The following is a 19,692-nucleotide window of genomic DNA, read 5'->3' on the forward strand; positions in this document are numbered from 1 at the left end:
GAAGCTTTATTTCATTAACCTGAAGGTCATTGTTCTTTTTAATATGGGAGCTGATACGATTAAAGGTTCACTTTGTACCTGGATATCTAACATTTAATCTTCAAATTAATACTATAAGGTAGATGATAGATCCATTTTATATGTATTGAAACTGAGCTTGCAAAGAATTGAGAAACTTTCCAAGGATCACATAGTTAACAGACAATTACATTAAATCTGAAACCTATCTTAGCCCCATAGTTTCTGTTGTTTGGTGATGCCTTGTCTGTATGTTGTCTTAATTTTATAAATGTTGTGTACATTAATTACAAGTTTAAGTGATCATCTCAAAGTATTTATGCTTGACATGAAGTTACCAAAATAGGTACTCTGAAATATTAGGTGTTCAACATTGGCTTTTTTTTTTGTGGTCCTGGAGATCAAACCCAAGGCTCTGCACATGTTCGGCAGGTGCCCTACCACTGAGCTACGCCCCAGCCTTAAATACTACCTTTAAATCTTTAAGTAGGTAACTTTTAGTAAAGTTCTGCTCTACTTAAAATTTCATTTTTGCACAATGTCATACATAAGAATGGTATCTACAGTAAGCTTTAAATATCTGTAGAAATTAATGTTTTGCTGAGACCTTTAAAAAGTAACATACACCTTGTTTAAATTTCTGAGCAATAGTTCTGAAGCTTGTGATACACTTTTTGTAAAATGAAGTAATTATCATTTCATTTGTTAATGTGAAAGCATCATGAGCTATTTGGATGAAAGGAATTACCTAGTAAAGGTAAATGAGGTAATTAAAAAGTTCTAATTTTATATAGCTCATTTATGCCTTACTGTTGTTATTATTACATTTACAAACTTTCTTTCAAGGAACCATAAATAATTTCACTAAATCTAAGAATAGCCACTGTGGTAGCTAAGTATACTGAATGCATTTTTTAAAAAGTCTGAACATAATTGCCTAATAGATGGTTTTGTGTTTTGCTCAGTGCTGAGAATTGAATTCAAGGCCTTGAGCATGCTAGCAAGTTCCCTACCAATGAGAACTTCATCCCTAGCCCTTTGGTTTTTGACGCAGGATCTCACTATGTAGCCCAGGCTGACCTCAAACTTGAGATCTTCCTGCCTCTTACTCTTTCTTGAGTGCTGGGATTATAGGTGTTACACTACCATGCTTAGCTGAGTTTGATATTTTTAAAGCATTTTGGCAGTCATAGAAAACTCTTATTTCAGTATAATGAAAGGAAAATTAGTATTCATAATTTTAGAGGATTTATGATTCTGCATCTAGTTCTCACATTAGACCAAGTGTTTTCTTCTCTTTTGTCTTGCTTCTTACTCATAAGTTTGAATTTAAACACCTTATTCTTCAGGACACTTTAAGTTCTTAGACTAGGTTAAGTCACTGTGTGCTTTCATAGTACCCTGTATTTTCACTGTCACAATGTCAATCATACTTTGTTGTAATTGCTTTTTCATTGTCTCTCTTTCTCTAGTAGACTATAAGCTTGTTAAAAGAAGTGACATTATCTTGGTTATTGTATTTATAGCACCAAGTACATTGTAGTGTTTATTGAAACTCTATTGAATGAAAATGAAGAAATCTTTTTGAAGTATAGCAAATAAGCATGCTAGTTAATGTGGAAAATTTTAATATATTCATTTACATTTAAACTAGGATCTAAAAGCAAACAAGAGTTGACCCTTCTCTTTTCACAGATATTATTTAAGAGTATGGCAGTTGCCAAGAAAGAAGTAAAAAACAAGCAAGAGAATATATTGCTTCATTTTATAACTCTATTTATTTATTTATTTATTTATTTGTTTATTTATTTTGGCAGTACTGGGGATACTGACCTCAGGACTTCACATCTGTTAGGCAAGTACCCTACCACTTGGGGTGTGCCTCCAGCCCCATTTACAAGTCTAATCAGTGGCATTTTTAAGCTACCTTTCCTAAATTTGAAGTTATTATTTTACTTTTTCTATATTACCTTTGGTCCTCTCATCTGTATCAATATATATTTAGATCTTTGTTTTGTATTCCTTCACCTCTAAGGGGTCTCTCTGGACTAACTACTGTATTACAGGAAGATATTGATGCTTTTTCCTTGCCTTTCCCCCTCTGTGTCACTCTTTCTCTCTTTCTACCTTCTGCCTTCAATCATATAAACCTGTAAAATTTAAAGTCAGGCACTGGTGGCTCACACGCATAATCCTCCCTACTTGGGAAGCTGAGATCAGGAGGATGACAGTTTGAAGTCAGCCCAGGCAAATGGTTCATGAGAACCCCATTTCCAAAATAACCAAAGCAAAATGGATTGGAGGTATGGCTTTGCAAGTGTGAAGCTCTGAGTTCAGACCCTAGTTCCACCAGAGAGAAGATATATATATCTATATCTATATCTATAGATATAGATATAGATAGATAGATAGATAGATATAGATATAGATATATAGTCCAGGCTGATGATACTTATTCTTTTCTATTACCAGGTTTCAATCTTTTGTATATAAATTGAATTATAGAAGTTGAAAAGTAGTAAACCACATTGCTATTTATCGGCTTATGTAAATCTTCACTGCTGAGCTTGGTTTATGGTTTTTTTTTTTTTTGTACACGCCATGACCTTAGGCCACTCAAGAAGTGTTTCTAATTTCCAAGTCAACTAGATTTTTTTCTACTCTGTCCTCAGTCAGTTGCTTCAAATTAACCCATACTGTTTTCTTTGTATTCCTAATTACCTTTTTTCATATTGAGACAAGAACCATGTTTTCCTCTCTGTTATTATTATTATTTAGTACCTTATTTATTCTACTCAGCCATTATTATCTTTTTCACTGTAGTTCTATTTTCTGAAAATAAAACTTGGGCTAAAAAACTTTCTGTGCTAATTTGAATTATTTACTTTCTAGTCTTCTTTAAGGCTGCCAGTCTGGATTTCTTTTCTTTGCCTTCATTTCATTATTTCATGCATCTCACCTTAGACATTAAATGTTTATGGGGCACCTACTTCATACCAGGCACTAGTTTAGACCTTGGGGTATACAGTAAACATTATTGTTGGCCTTTTTTCCTTTCTGTTGGTTTTCATAGTCATTTTATTTGTTTATCTTCCTTCAAGTAACTGCTGAAATAGAATGCACAGGAAGTAAATTTTCAGAGTCCTTGTATGTCTGAATTTTTTTTTATCTTGTTACTTCATTTAGTTGGTATTTCGACTGGAAAAAAGATTTCCAGGTTCAAAATAGTTTTCCATGAAAACTTTGAAGGTATTTTCCCACTGTCAGCATCACACTGCTGATTCAGAACTCTCATGCTGTGCTAGGCACAGCTCAGCGGTAGAGCGCTTGCCTACCAAGCATGAGGCCCTGCATTCCATCCCTGGTCCAGAAAATGTCTGATGTCATTCAAGTGTCCATTCCTTTACGAGCAACAGATTCTTTCACTTCTTGGAATTTTAAATCTTTTAATCCCTGTTCTGAACTTTCATACTGCACTTTGTGTCTATGTGTGTATTATCCTTCCTTCATTGTTCTGGCAGTAGCCTGTTAACCCGAGAACTGTGGGGGTTTTTTTTTGTTTGTTTGATTGGTTTTTAGGACTAGTATCTCATAAGGTTTGGTAATTTTTTTTCAAACCTTCTTTCCCCTGATGTTTGAACTCAGGGCAAGTTTGCAAGTGTTCTAGCACTTGAGCCATGTACCCAGCCCTTTTTACTATAGTTATTTTTCAAATAGGGTCTCAAGTTTTTGCTTAGGGCTGGCCTCAGACCATGGTCATCCTACCTCTACCTCCCACATATCTGGGTTCACAGGTACAAGCCACTGTATCTCATTTGTTATTTGAGATAAGGTCTCACTTTTTTCCTGGATGTGCCTCCAACCATGATCCTCTTATCTCCATCTTCCAAGTAGCTGACATTACAGGTATAAGGTATTGCACCCCACCCCTTTCTCCATTTTTTTAATGTTATCACTTTCTGAAGCACTTCTTAGTCATAAACTGATCTTCTATCATCTTTTCTCATTTTCTGTTACTTGGGTTTTTTCTTCCATGTTCTGGAAGATTTCTGCTATTTTATTCTCCAAATTTACCATTGAAGTTATTTTGATAATCACATTTAATACCTTAGAACTTTTCATTGTTTGTTGATTATTACTCTGTGTGTGTGTGTGTATGTGTGTACCCTTTTCTTATTTTGTGACCTCATCATTTCTTAGATTTTTCCAGGGATGCTAGACAGCTTTTCCCTCCTTCAGGTTCTTTGGGGGTTTTTTTGACCTGCACTTGCAAAGCAGGCACTCTACCACTTGAGCTTCCAGTCCTTTTTTATTCGTGGTGGTGGTACTGGTGTTCAAACTTAGGGTCTCGCACTTGCAAGTGCTCTACTGCTTGAGCCGCGCCCCTAGCCCTTTGTGCTTTGGTTTATTTTTCACGTACTGCCATGCCCCACTTGTTTTCTAAGAAAAAGTCTCAAGCAACTTTTCCTGGACTGGCCTCCAACCACAATCCTCTCAACTTCACTTCCCAGGTAGCTAGGATTGCATGTGTGAGCTGCCGCATCTGGCCCATTTAATAGCGGAATGATATTCTGATGTATGTACCACATTCATTTAGTTACTTGTTGGTAGACATTTGGATTGTTTCTATTTCTTGGCTGTTAAGAATGATGCTTCAGTGAACATTGGTATATAATTTTCTGTTGTCAAGTCTCTGTCTTTAGTCCTGTTAGTACATATGTAGACATGTAAATGCTAGCTCATGTGGCAGTTTCATGTTTAGCTTTTTGAGGAACCTACAGTACCACTTGCATAGTGGCCAACCACTTTGTATTCCCACTAGCAATGCACAAGGTTCCAGTTTCTCTATATCTTTGCCAACATTGCTTTAAAAAAAAATTCATCATGATGAGTATAAAAAAATTTCTCTTACTGTAGCTCTGATCTGCTTTTCACTAAAGATTAGTGAGGTTGAACGTCCTTTCATATTTTTTTTTTGTGGTACTTAGAATCAAACTCAGGGCCTCATGCATGCTAGGTAAATGCTTCCACTGGAGCTGTGCTCCAGTAAATGTTTCCACCAGCTGTTTTCCATTTTATTTTATTTTATTTTATTGGCGCTACTGGGGTTTGAACTTGGGGCCTCAAGCTTGGTAGGCAGCCACTCTATCACTTGAGCCTCTCCACCAGCCCTTCCTTTTTTTTTTGAGACAGGATTCTCATTACCTTTTCTGGGCTGGCCTTGAACTGGTGATCTTCCTGCCTCCACCTCCTAAATAATTGGAATTACAGTCATGCACTACCAAGCCCAGCTGATGGCGTCCTTTGATACACAAAAGTTCTTCATTTTAGTGAAGTCCCAATTACTTTTTATTTTGTTACCTATGCTTTGGTATCATACCCAAGAAACCACTGCCACAATATCATAAAACTTTTCCATTACATTTTTTTAACGTTTTTTATTATATTATTGTTGTGTTAGGGGTGCATGTGACATGTGTATTCTTCTAAAAAGTATCACTTTTTATATTTAGGTTTGATCCATTTTGAGCTGAATTTTGTATATGGTATAAAATTAGGCTCCATGACCATTTCTTTCCCAAATTATTCCCATTTCTAACTTCTTTTGGTTCTCCAACATCATTTATTTAAAGACTCATTTAATTTATTGGTTCCTGCACATGTGTAACCTTCAGGATTTCCTGAGGAACTTAAAAAAATAACTCATATTGTAGGTTGGGGGTGTAGCTTAGTGGTAGAATGTGTGCTTTACTCATGTGAGGCCCTGGGTCTGATCTCCAGTGCTGCAAAATAAAAAAACAAAACAAAGCTCCCAAGCCCCTCATATCACATATAAATCTTGAGATTTAATATGCTACCTTTCAAAGTAAAACTATATCAGTTCTCCCTACCACCAACGGATGACCCTAGGAGTGGAGTATAGTTGTTTTTATTGTTATTGATGTTTTTAGTGTTTTATGTCAGGGTCTCCTATGTAACCCAGGTTGACCTAGCACTCATGTTCTTCCTGCCTCAGCCTCCCCAGTGCAAGGATTATAGGCATGTGCCACCACGCCCAGTTTCCATTGTTCTGTTTTCAAACTAATTATTCTTTTTTTTTTTAATTTTTACTTTTGTTTATCTTGAATTGATTTTTTTTTAATCATGTGCATACAATGTTTGGGTCATTTCTCCTCCCTTACCCCCCCCACTCCCTCCCTCTCCCCCCCACCCCCTCGCTACCCAACAGAAACTATTTTGCCCTTATCTCTAATTTTGTTGTAGAGAGAGTATAAGCAATACTAGGAAGGACCAAGGGTTTTTGCAAGTTGAGATAAGGATAGCTATACAGGGAGTTGACTCGCAAACTAATTATTCTTAATCCTTAAATTACAGTCTTCCCTTTTTGAAAGTATTTTATCCTTTTTACAATTTTTGAAATGAAATTAATATATAATCTGATCTATAATCTACTTAAATACCCAAATTTTGGGTAAAGTGCTATAAGTATAATTAAAGTGATACATATTTCAGGATATAAATATATGAGTATGTCTATTCTAAATGATGAATGTACTGTGTGTAGTGGTACACACCTATAATCCCAGCACTCAGGAGGCTGAGGCAAGAAGATTGAGAGTTCAAAATTAGCCTAGGCTACATAGCAAAACCCTGTCTCAAAAAAAAAAAAATAAAAGATGAATTGTTGAGATACTAAATTATTTTAAAAAATAATAAATAATATAAATACCAAATTATATAAATAATCATAAATTGACTGACACCAGTGTGCTCATTGATGGTTAAAATAACATGGACTGTTGTCACCAATGACATTTTCCAAAATCATGAAAATTCCTCATAAATAGGAGCAGTTCCAACAGAACTTACAATTTTTTGTTTGTTTTTAATCAAGTTTTATATACTTCTGGTTTAGCTAGTGAAAAGCTTTATGTATGTGAATCATTAAATAAGGAAAAATGAATGACAAAACTTGAATGTGTACGTAGGGGAAAAACAATAGTATCAGATGCTTGTTAACCTTATGTTAATTAACTCTTCTCTTAGTTCTGAGTTTAAGTCAGAATTAAAAGCCAGATGTGGGTAGGGCAGAGCTGGAGGCTGGGCTGGGCTGTGCAGATAAGTGGCGGGAGAATTAAAACATGTTATAAATGCTGATGAGGAAATTTTATTACAAGTCTATGTAGACTCCATTGTGATTGGCTGGGCAAGTGTAAATGTTTTCAGTACTTAGGAATTTTCTATAGTATTTAAAGACATCATAAAATAAATGATAGAGAAGTGGTATGTATTCTATCTTAATAGATTTTTATTATTGGCAAAACTCTTAAGAATAAGACATGGAAAGAACATAGGAAGGCACTGGGTCTGCCTTGTTCTAAAGCTTTGAAGCATCTGTGGAAAGGAGCTTTTGAGCAGAATCCTAGGCTCCATCCCTACAGATTCTGTCTTAGTCGTTGGTGGGATTTGTGAATCTTGCTCCTCCTTCCCTTCCTTTTAAAGCTGCTCAGATGGTTTTAAGAAATAGGTTTGTGACCATTGCTGTAATTATTCCTGATTTTTGGATAATCATCTTTCCTACACTTAAACATGTCCAGTGAAAACTGAAATCACTACCTGCTTAGGTAGCATATTCCCTACTTAAATAATTGGAAGTTTTCTTTCACTAGGTGCAGATCTGTCCAATTTCTGCCCTCCCCCCAGTTTTTGTCTTGTTTTTTTTGCCCCTGTTTTTTTTTGCCCCTTAGATAGTAAAACTCTTTAACATGATTGACTTTTCAAACATGGAAGGACAGCTGCCAAGTGCCCCAGTTGTCTTTTAAATAGCTTTTTCAATGTTAGGATAAAAGAGTAAACCACATGTGCTCTTCCTCTTCAGTTTTCCCTTCTTCCGAAGCAGTCACATTCAACTCTACATACTATTTTGCTATTTACCTCAAAATCTCTTTTTAAAAATGATTTTATTGCTATTTAAAACTTTTTCTTGGCCTAGGTATGTATTTTTTTTCCTAAACCATCTATAGGCACCATTTCTATTCCTCTTAATACAGTTTTTAATAATTTTGTTTACATCACTATTCATTTTTTATCTTATCACTATGTCATGCAATTCAGATTTCCTAGAGAAGATTCCTTAACTCTGCTTTCTAGAATATATGTTTTAAATGTATTTCCTTCTTTTCAACACTCACAACTAGTAAAAGCTACTTCATAACTTTTTTTAATAGTAGTGTATTGTAAATATTTAATAACAATGATTTTTTTGAATGCTTTAAAGAAAATGCGAGGTGACCTTCTTGGTATTCCTTCACCTTTAATATTTGTTCAACAACAACAAAAAATTGTTCCAACACTGTGTGTCATATGTTGATGCATAGTTGCTTATCATGAATTTGACCCCTTAAGTGCTGGACTTGGCTCATATTTTCATTGGAATAAATAAAGTTTCTTCAGTGAAAAAGATCCCATCACTCAGGAAGATGAGGCAGGAGGGCAGGAGGCTCATGAGTTTAAGGCCAGGCTGGGTAACATAGCAAGACCCTGACTCAAAAAAAACTTCTTGGATAGCATTTAAAATTGGTAGAGTTTTACAAAATTTCATTCAGAATTGTATTCTGTAGAAAATGGTGCTGTGGCAATGATTTTGGCATATGTAAGAATATGTTAAAGGTCGAATATTAAATAACTAGTTGGTTTTCACTATATTTGCCAAGTCAATTACCTTCATAAAGTCTAAAACTCTTAAATGGAAAATATACGGGTTGATCACTCCTAATTCAAAGATCCAAAATTCAAAATGCTCTGAAACCCAAACTTTCTTCAGTGTCCTATCAGCATTCCAAAAATTTTCAAATTTGGGAATTTTTCAAATTTTGATTTTCAGATTAAGGGTCTGCAACCAGTAAGTCTTTGCAAGTAGTCTGAAAGCCAAGAAACTCTTAAAATCTGAAACACCCTCTGAAATCCCAAGCGTTTCATATAAGAAATATTCAGCCTGTTTAAAGCAATAGCTTTTAGTAGATGAAAAATAATTTGTTTTTGTTTCATAGGTTAAGAGCAGGATTATGTGATCGCTGTGCAGTAACTGAAGAACATATGCGAAAAAAGCAGCAAGAGTTTGAAAATATCCGACAGCAGAATCTGAAACTTATTACAGAACTTAGTAAGTTTCCTTTCTTCTTTTACTAAGTTCTTAGAACAACAGTGTACTATTGTTAAAACCTATTAGTAAGTTGGTTGTAATCACATAAATTGTGTACATATATCTTTTCTTATTTAGGTGAAACTTCATATCTTTTTCTCCCTTTTGTAGATTTCATACCCATGCTTTGTTTAGTAAGAAAAAGGGTACAAAAAGATGTATAATACTGTTCACGTTAGCCTTAACAGTTCTAAGTCAAGAAGCCTTAGACATGACTGGTCTGGACATAGTCTGGACATGACTATATTTTCTTCTTTGGTTTATATGTATTTCATGTAATTGACTTCATAGTAAAGTTAAATTCAAAGAAAATAGTTTAGTGTTCTACAAAGGTAAATGCCTTTTTGGTTTCATGATACTATTATGAGTGTACTACTTCTAATTTCTCTTACCCATTCAGTGTAGAGTTTTCTTATAGTCTTAGCCTTCTCGTCTTCTCCTTTTTCTCTTCTAGCTTTCTCTTTCAACTTTCTTCTCTTTAAGCAATTGTAAATTGTAGTGAACATTATCTGGATTTTCCATAAGCAATTCACAATCAACATATCCAAAATCTAATTAATTATCTTCTTTTCCAAACTAATTCCATCTTCCAACTTTTTATTCCTCTTAATTAGGTTGCTGTTCTCTGGTTACACAAGCAAAAATATATATATATGCATGCTCATTATTTTAAAAAGAAATAAGAACATATAGTTTTATTCTATGACTAAAGGTAATTACTGTTAGCAGACTCATTTGTATCCATCCAGATCCAAGTTTATTTTCTGTGCCTCATTTTACTACCCTTCTCTCTCACTTTTTCTTTCTCTTTGCTTGTTCTACTGGGGATTGAACAGGGACTCACAGTTGCTTGGCAAGTGCTCTACTAATTGAACTACACCCAAAGCTATTTTGTGTTTTCTTTTGATTTGACATAGGCTCTCACTAAGTTTGCCCAGGCTGGCCTCAAACTTGAGATCTTTCTGTCTCTATCTCCCAAGTGTTACAGGCATGTACCACTATGCTCAGCTCTCTCTTCTCTTGAATTTTGATAGAATCATACTGTACTTTTTGTATTGATGAGTTATTTCACTTTAGACTATGTCTTAGGAGTCTTTACATGTTAATGCATTTAGAGTTCGAGATTCTGTGGTGTATATGTGTTTATTTAGGAATATAAGAATATTACCAATAAGTAGAAAAGTATTACATCTTAGTAAATATAGTTGAGATCCAAAATTGTATTATAAATTTGAGATTATCAAAATTGTATAATCTTCAGTGATGTCTACATATCTAATAGATTTCCAACAACTTTAACTGAGAATAGCAAAAAACTCCAAATAAGCAAAAAGGTTTGTCTGGGTTTCTTAAGGAATAGCTAAGATTTTTGTTGAGAATTTGTATTTTCCTGGATCCTCCTCAAATTTGGGCAGAAATGAATTAATAATACTTCATCTAGAGGACTGGTGAAGTGGCTAAAGTGGTAGAGCACCTGACTTGCAAGCATGTGGCCCTGAGTTCAGACCCCAATACTGCAATAAAATAATAATATTTCATCTGGTAAAATAATATCCTTTAAAAAAATTTTTTTAATTACCATTCTCTAGTACTATTCAGTTCAAGTATCTTTAAGTTGTCCCACTTACCCATTGTATTTTTTAATTAATAGCTCTTATTTTATAATTTGTGTTGACATATAGAAGTCTTGTGTATTTAGAAAGGCTTTCTCTAGTCCAAGAATAAAAAAATTCTCCAATTTTTATATTATATGTACAAGTACATTTTTAAAAACTTACATGTTTAATCTATCTAGAATTTGGGGGGGAGCACTGGGGTTTGAACACAAGGACTCACACTTGCTAGGCAGGCACTCTACCACTTGAGCCACTCCACCAGCATCTATCTAGAATTTTTAACATGAAATGTAAAGTGTAAATTTACCATCTTTTTTTTTTTTTTTTGGATTTTTTTTTTTTACCTTGATCAGACATGTCACATTTAGTACTTTTCATTTCAGTAGACAACTAGGAAATATATAAACAGAAAGATGAAAATAATTAATGACTGAAAAGTTTTAAAAAAAAAAAAAGACCAACAAAAAATACCTTATGAGCTTTTATTAAAAATTCAGGACTGGAGGTGTGGCTCAAGCAGTGGAGCTCCTGCTTTGCAAGCATGAAGCCCTGTGTTCAAACCCCAGTCCTACCAAAAAGAAAAATTCAGAAATAGAGAGCTTTACAATATTTCTACCAACATCTCTATGTCCTTTCTTTCATGCTGAAAGTCTTAGATCACAAGGAAACAGGAATAATGCAATTAAAATATCCCTTTACTACTTATTTTGTTTTGACCCACGTTAAAGGCACAATATTCTCAAGCACAACACCTCTAATAATAACCACCAATGTAACTGCTGAAAAGATCAGGAAAACTAATTTCACTTTGAGATCAGATCCCAAAGTTACAAAAATAAACCCACTAGAACTTCATTTTTTATGAACTTTTGATGTGTCTGTCTAGTTGCTCCATTTTTCTTTATGGGAAAATTTGGAGAGATTTATAAACTGTCATTGGCTGGTGGAATGGCTCAGTGATAGGCCGTGAGTTCAACCCTCAGTCCCACCAAAAAAAAAAAAAAGAAAGAAAAAAGAAAAATGGCCACCACTGACATCATCTTCCCAGAATTCCTCATTTTTTAATATGGTATTTTCTTTCTATCCGGTCTTTTCTGTTTGTGTTGTTTTTACTTTTCCCCTTACAAAATCTTAAGGGTATTTTAGTTCTTACTTTACTCCTTTGCCAGGCACTAATGGCTTGCGCCTGAATCCTAGCTACTCAGGAGGCAGAGATCAGGAGAATTGCAGTTCAAAGCCAACCTAGGCAAATAGTTCCTCAAGACCCTATCTCAAAAAAACCCTTCACAAAAAAGGGTTGGTGGAGTGCCTTAAGGTGTAGGCCCTGAGTTCAAGCCCCAATACTGAAGAAAAAAAAACAACCTTTTATTTTAAAACCAGGTGCTGGTAGCTCACTCCTATAATCCTAGCTACTCAGGAGGCAGAGATCAGGAGGGTCGTGGTTTGAAGCCACCCCTGGCAAAAAGTTCACCAGATTCCCATCCAATCAATAACTGGCACAATAGTGTGTGCCTGTTGTCCTAGCTACCCAGGAGGCTGAAATTGGGAGGATTACAGTTTTAGGCCAGTCCTGGCAAAAAAGTTCATGAAACTCCATTTCAACAGAAAAAGCTGGGTATGGAGGTGCAACCTAACATTCCAGCTACTGTGGGAAACACACAATAGGAAGATTATGGTCTAGGCTGGCCTGGGCAAAAAGCAAACCAGGGCAAAAAGGGCTGGGGGCATGGCTGAAGTGGTAGAACACCTGCCCAGCATGCCTAAAGTCCTAAGTTCAAACATTTGTATCTCCAAATTAAAAAAAAAAAAAAAAAAAATCTTTTAGTTTTATTCTTTTTGGTCAGTCTTAAATTTCATGCATTTTTATTTGTATATTTGTGTATTTACTTAATTTATCTTTTTCTTTTTTTTTTTTTGAGACAGTCTCACTGTGTATCCCCAGACTGGCCTTGAATATTCAATCTTCCTGTCTTGGCCTTTCGAGTGCTGGCATATGCCACAATGCCTAGCATTTGCCACCCATTTTTAAAAGTTAGTATTTTAACTCTCTTCTGAATGATACAAAGACTTTAAAGCACTTTAACTCTGAGTACCGTCTTCCTTATTTATATTGTTTTTGTTCATTCTTTTTTTTGGCAGAATTGGGGTTAGAATTTAGGGCCTTTCACTTAGTGGCAGGCGCTCTTCCACTTGAGCCATACCTGCAGCTCTCAGTATTTCATTTTTGTATTTTTTTAAGACCTTCAAGTTACTTATCTTTCAAATTACTCTTATCCAATTTGTCATTTTACTTATTTATTTAATTTTCTTTTTTTGTGGTACTAGAGGTCAAACCCTGAGCCTTGCCTACTAGGCAGGTGTTCTACCAAAACTGAGCTATAACCCCGTCCCAAAAATGTTTTAAAAAACTTACCAATATGTTTATCACTTTCTTTGCTTGTTACTCCTTTTTTGCACCTCACTTTCCTTCTGTGATTATTAACCTTTCTGAAATACATCCGTTAGAAGTTCTTCTAGAAGATATTAGTTGGTTCCAAATGCTGTTTTTACCTGAAAATGTTTTGGTTTTTATTTTACCTTTATTCTTACAAGGTTATTTTTTTGAGTAACAATTCTTATTCTTTGGCCACTATTAAGATTTTTTCTTAGGTTTTGTTATTCTATAATTTGGATACAATTTCACTGAGTATACATTTTGTAATCTGTGGAATCCCATTGTTAGTCATATCTGGAAAATTGTCACTAGCTGCCAGCTCTTCAAATGTTATTTCCTCTCTATTTTGTCTTTTTGGGGGTTCAAATAAAACCTTATCATTCTATTCCCTATTTTGTTAATCCCCTTATTTTTTTTTTCTGCTGCATTCTGGGTAATTTTGTTTAGTATATAAATTTACCTTTTTAATAGTTTCTATTCTGATCCCAATAACCAAATTTATCATTTGTAAAAACTCTGTTCAGTTCTTTTTCTTTTTTTGGTACTGTGGATTGAACCCAGGACTTAGACATTGCTAGGCAGGCATTTTACCATTTGTACCACTTGAGCCACACCATCAGTCCTTTTGCTTTTTTTAGTTTGTTTTTCAGATAGGTTGTTGAACTTACTTTGCCTGGGCTGGCTTCAAACCTCCATCCTCCTGTCTCTCCATCCTGAGTAGCCATGATTACAGGTGTGGACTGCCACACCTGACTTTATTTAGTTCTTTTTCAAACAAAAAAAATTAAAACTATGCAAAGTCAGGAGCATAGTAAAGAATTCCCATACAGCTACCCAATAGATTTAACAGTTGCTTATACTCATTTTTTTCATACTGAAATATTTCACTGTAAATTCTGTATATCCTATCATTTATCCCCTAAATACATGGGTAATTTCTACATAGCCATAATATTATTACCATATTTAGCAAAGATTGCCTATAATTTGCTAATATTCTGTAATGCTCCATATTCATATTTACAATTATCCCTTTGAAGGTCTTTCCCAGCATTTTTGTTCAAACTTGCCAATCGTACATTGCACTTGAATTCTTTGTCTCCTTTTAATCTGGAATAGTTGTCTTCCCTAGTTTTTCTTTTATGACATTGACGTTGAAGAAGTAGGACTATTTTTCTACTGGATTTTTTTCTCATTTTCTTTTATCTTTCTCCTTTATTTCCTGGAAGCTAAATCTAACAGCTTGATCAGATCCAGATTAAACATTATATTTTGCATATAATATCTGCTTCATTACATCATCCCAGCAGTCCAATATTGTTGGTTATTCTCCTTTTATGGAGAGTGATCACTGAGTTAAAACGGTGGCCATATCTCTTTATTATATAATTTTGTTTTCCCCCTTATTACCGAGTAATCCAAGTGGGGGCATGGATGTGTGATTCTGTGAAACCTTGAAAATACACAATTCTCCCTCAGTTTTTCTTCAATGGTTTTAGCATCCACCGGTGATCTTTGCCTGGTTCAGTTACTAAATAGAGATTGTGAAATGATAATTTTCCAATTATGTTATTTTTTCTATGTTTATCAGCTGGCATTCTTATGTAAACAAGAATTCTCCCTCATTGGTTGGGACTGTTGGTTACCTTGGAATATAATTCCTGTTAGAAGACCTGATAAATCATAGTTCTTTTTCCTCTCATTGCCAGTTTTCAGAGAGAAGTCTTGGTGTAATAGTCACCTACCATAGTAACAAATAAGGTTGTGTATTTCTTCTCATTTTGTTTTTGGTGGGAGTATAAATTTCTTTGTGTATGTGTGTGTATGTGTGTGTTATAGAGACATGGGATTTTATATATTCAAGTGCACTAATTATATTCATAACTATTTTTCATTTCTATTTTTAATGTTCACATATCTCAATTGCCTGCTAACTTCTTGCAATCACTTCTATTATACTAATTTTGGGGATTCCATCTTTTAAATCTTTGAATATTTCATAGCTGTATAAAATAACTTGGGAGTTTATATATGGGTTGTTTTCTATGAGTTCTAGTAGTTAATGAATTAGGATCACTTTGTTCCCATTCGAGGGATTCAGGCTCAAAATGGAGATCTCAAGGTCATTCCCCTCATCTAACATCTGCTTATACTGTTCAGGTTTTGGCTTACAGTTTTGCTTTGTTCTTGATGGTTGTGTTGACGTGGAAGTCCTTTGGATTTTTCTCCCTGTGAGCTCAGTAGTTTGGTAGGAATTATGTTTTTATGTGGGATTTACTTTTATAGTAAGACAAAGTGACATCTACTCTATTCCCTTCTTTGCTCAGCCCAAGGAGACTTCTTTCTGTTATTTCGTATAGTATTTGCCCCTTTATATTCTCTTTTTCTTCTTCTGGAACTCACATTGGACAGATGTTAGGTTCTTTATGTTGCTTAACTTTTATTCTGTAAATTTATCCTTTTAGAAAATCACTTAGGAGATAGTAATTTTATCTTTGGTCACATTTATTCAGCTTTTATTCCATTTATTGTTTTAAATTTGTTTCTTTTTCATGATAGCCTTTTTTTAACAGATCCTTCAGCCTTCAAAATATTTCTAATGTCAGTTGTATTTACTAAAAGACATTTTTCCTATATTTAAAATCTATACACAGAAGTGAATTCTTAGCCATATATAGTGATTCTCATGCCTGTAATTCCAGCACTCAGGAGGCAAAAGCAGGAGGATTGTGAGTTTGAGGCCAGTCTGAGCTATATAGCAAGACTCTGTCTCAAAAAAAAAAAAAAAAGTGAATTTTTCTTTTTAACTAGTTTTGAATTTTTTAAAGTATTTTAATTGTTAATAGTCTGTTGTCTCTAATTGTAGATATCTCATACTCATACATTGGCTTTGATAAATGTAGTCTTATTTTCTTAACCCAAGAGAAAATCCCTACTTTCCTGATAGTTTTTCATTTGTTTTTTAAAATCTGAGTTATAGAACTCCTACTCCAATGGCTGAAAGTAGGAGGGGGAGGGAGACACCTAGCTAGAGAACTTTCTATAGGGAATACAAATAGTTGGTCTTCTGAGAGTGAGAATGCCTTCTATGTCTTTACCATAAGTTACTTGGAGCACTGCTCTGATTTCCTTGTCTCCTGTGTCAGAACTTAGATTTGTCCTCATGAGTTTAGTTGAAGAGCAACTATTTGCCACCCTCCACAGAAGGAACCAATTAGCAATTTCTAAGCTTTGTTGGCTTTGCTGTCTCTTTTAGTTTTGGGAGGGGCAGAGTGCTGGAATTAGAAGTGTACATCACCACACCCAGCCTAAAACTCACTTTCATTAAGGTGCCTTTTTGTTGGATTTTATCATCAATCTGAATCTACTTTAAAACTGGGGATTTTTCATAGTGCTAGTGGCACACTTTCTGGCTTTTCAGTACTGCCATAGACTTCTTTTCCAAATTTTATTTAGAGACAGAATGACTTAAGAAACAAAGTTTATAAATGTGCTTATTAAGAAATACTGGTAATCAGTTTTATTATTATTATCACTATCTGCAGTGTTGGGGAGCAAACCCAGGGTCTCAAGCACACTAGACATTATGTTTTTATGATTGATTTTATTTTAAGATACAAAATAAAAGAAATGGAGTTCTTTCTTGTCCTCAGTGTGAATAGATTATATTCCCTAATACATGAAGTGCTCTCTTTTACTCATAAGCATTACCTAAAATTATCAGTCAATAATTGCATATAAAATTGGCACAATATGAAACAAAGTAATCACTATTAAGTAACAAACTAGTTTTTTTTTCCTTTTTATCTACCCCCTGCCCCCACTCCCTCCCTTACCACCCAGTCCGCCCCCTCCCTCTCCCCCCCCCAATACCCAGCAGAAACTATTTTGCCCTTATTTCTAATTTTGTTGTAGAGAGAGTATAAGCAATAATAGGAAGGAACAAGGGTTTTTGCTGGTTGAGATAAGGATAGCTATACAGGGCATTGACTCACATTGATTTCCTGTGCGTGGGTGTTACCTTCTAGGTTAATTCTTCTTGAACTAACCTTTTCTCTAGTACCTGTTCCCCTTTTCCTATTGGCCTCAGTTGCTCTTAAGGTATCTGCTTTAGTTTCTCTGCGTTAAGGGCAACAAATGCTAGCTAGTTTTTTAGGTGTCTTACCTATCCTCATCCCTCCCTTGTGTGCTCTCGCTTTTATCATGTGCTCATAGTCCAATCCCCTTGTTGTGTTTACCCTTGATCTAATGTCCACATATGAGGGAGAACATACGATTTTTGGTCTTTTGGGCCAGGCTAACCTCACTCAGAATGATGTTCTCTGATTCCATCCATTTACCAGCGAATGATAACATTTCGTTCTTCTTCATGGCTGCATAGTATTCCATTGTGTATAGGTACCACATTTTCTTAATCCATTTGTCAGTGCTGGGGCATCTTGGCTGTTTCCATAACTTGGCTATTGTGAATAGTGCCGCAATAAACATGGGTGTGCAGGTGCCTCTGGAGTAACAGTCTTTTGGGTATATCCCCAAGAGTGGTATTACTGGATCAAATGGTAGATCGATGTCTAGCTTTTTAAGTAGCCTCCAAATTTTTTTCCAGAGTGGTTGTACTGGTCTACATTCCCACCAACAGTGTAAGAGGGTTCCTTTTTCCCCCCGCATCCTCGCCAACACCTGTTGTTGGTGGTGTTGCTGATGATGGCTATTCTAACAGGGGTGAGGTGGAATCTTAGCGTGGTTTTAATTTGCATTTCCTTTATTGCTAGAGATGGTGAGCATTTTTTCATGTGTCAAACTAGTTTTGCACAATAACGTTAGCTCTGAATAACGTTATGATTTAAGATTAGAAATCTTAGTTTCTTCCAAAATTTTGACATTTTACTTAAAAAGCCTGACATGAATATTAGCTAACTACATCTTATGCCTTCTCTTTCACATTGCTTTTCAAGTGAATGAAAAGAATATTCTTCAGGAAGAAAATAAAAAGCTTTCTGAACAATTGCAGCAGAAAATTGAGTAAGTATTTTTTCTAAATTGCAGCAGAAAATATTTTCCTCCAACTTTCATTTTACTTAGCTATACAAGCTGAAAATATCTAAGTGTTGCAGATTTCATTGTAAAAAATTCTGAAGGTGCTCTATAAAAAGAAATATGAAGAAAGTCACTGTATTTTTGTTTTGGAGGTATATGTGAAGTGTTCATACATCTGAGGTTAATATGAGAGTCTACAGAGAATATAAAAACATTTTGGTTAAGGCATTGTAGTTTTTAATGACTTATAAACAATAGAGAAATTGTTAAAGTACTTATTACTTCAAATAAATATTTGAGTTTTTTACTTCTATCCCAGCCCTTTCCAGAAGTTTCATAAAGCAAATGAATAAGGATTTCTTCTAACAGAATTGTTAGGCCTATAGAAGTTCTTCCTTCCTCTGTTCTTATCTCCTCTTCCCCATTTCTTTTGAAGAATAAAAACAGTAACTTTTATCCTGTATGCCAGTTGCCCTGGCATAAAGAAGAGGAAAAAAACGTACATATCTTACAGATGTAATTAATACCTTAACAGTATACTTTTAGATAACGAGTGTCCTATAGAATTCGAATCTTTCTCTCATGGGATCCATCCACTGAATGCTAATAGTCAAAGGAAATTTTGAGGAGGAGTAATTACCAGATGAGGAAAGGTCGTTAATGGGATCAGACTATGTCTATAAAATGTCTATGTGAAAATGTCGACACTCATGTTCTGTGATGAAAAGATGCTAAAGTACAAATCTGTAGTCATTTAGATAGGATTACAAAACCCAAAAGATTTGTTTTGAAATGTTATTCACAGTCTGCATTCATCTCAGCTGCCAGAACACTGTACTCTCTGTCTTTCTTTATATATTTATATTTTGCCATGAAAATATCAATATTTTTTATTACAAGATGATGTTTGGACTGCATATGTGTGTGTGTGTGTGTGTGTGTGTGTGTATGCATATATATTAACCTATATGTATTCTATATTTTCATTTTAAAAAATCTGAATTCTGAATCCTATCTGGTTCTAAGGAGTTCAGATAAGAGACCTGTATTAACTTAGGTTATGTTTTGAACACATCAGTCTTGATATTTATGAATAACAAAGGTAGAAAAGACACTAAATGTGTAGAGGTTAATACAGGATTAAATAGATGATTGCCTCAAACTAAATGAGTAACTACTTCAAAAAACAAGGTCTGTAAACGATATTGAAATTGGATTGTTACTTGTTGGTAGAAATTCTAGTTAGAATTTATTTTTAGTGTTCTCAGATATACAAGTTTTTCTTATTGAAGCTCATTGATATTTTTTTAAGATGTAATAACTATAATAATGACTGATTTTGTAGATTAAATTCAGGGCATATGTGTTTCTTTTTTATTTAGGGC

General features: G+C 34.6%; 1 protein-coding gene across 7 annotated transcripts in view; it reads left to right on the plus strand.

Moving 5' to 3' along the window:
- The window catches only part of Rbbp8 (RB binding protein 8, endonuclease), a 100,499-nt gene that overhangs the window by 40,150 nt on the left and 40,657 nt on the right, over positions 1–19,692 (plus strand). For 6 of the 7 annotated variants that reach the window (XM_074070151.1, XM_074070149.1, XM_020182588.2 and 3 more), the window contains 2 exons: positions 9,069–9,181; positions 18,226–18,292. In XM_074070151.1, coding sequence (XP_073926252.1) covers positions 9,069–9,181; positions 18,226–18,292 — 180 coding nt within the window. Of the gene's footprint in view, positions 1–1,835; positions 1,874–9,068; positions 9,182–18,225; positions 18,293–19,692 lie in introns of all 7 variants that reach the window. The other variant, XM_020182590.2, reaches the window with a different exon arrangement.

Source organism: Castor canadensis, chromosome 4 (genome assembly GCF_047511655.1).
Source record: "Castor canadensis chromosome 4, mCasCan1.hap1v2, whole genome shotgun sequence".
NCBI classification, from domain to species: Eukaryota; Metazoa; Chordata; class Mammalia; order Rodentia; family Castoridae; genus Castor; species Castor canadensis.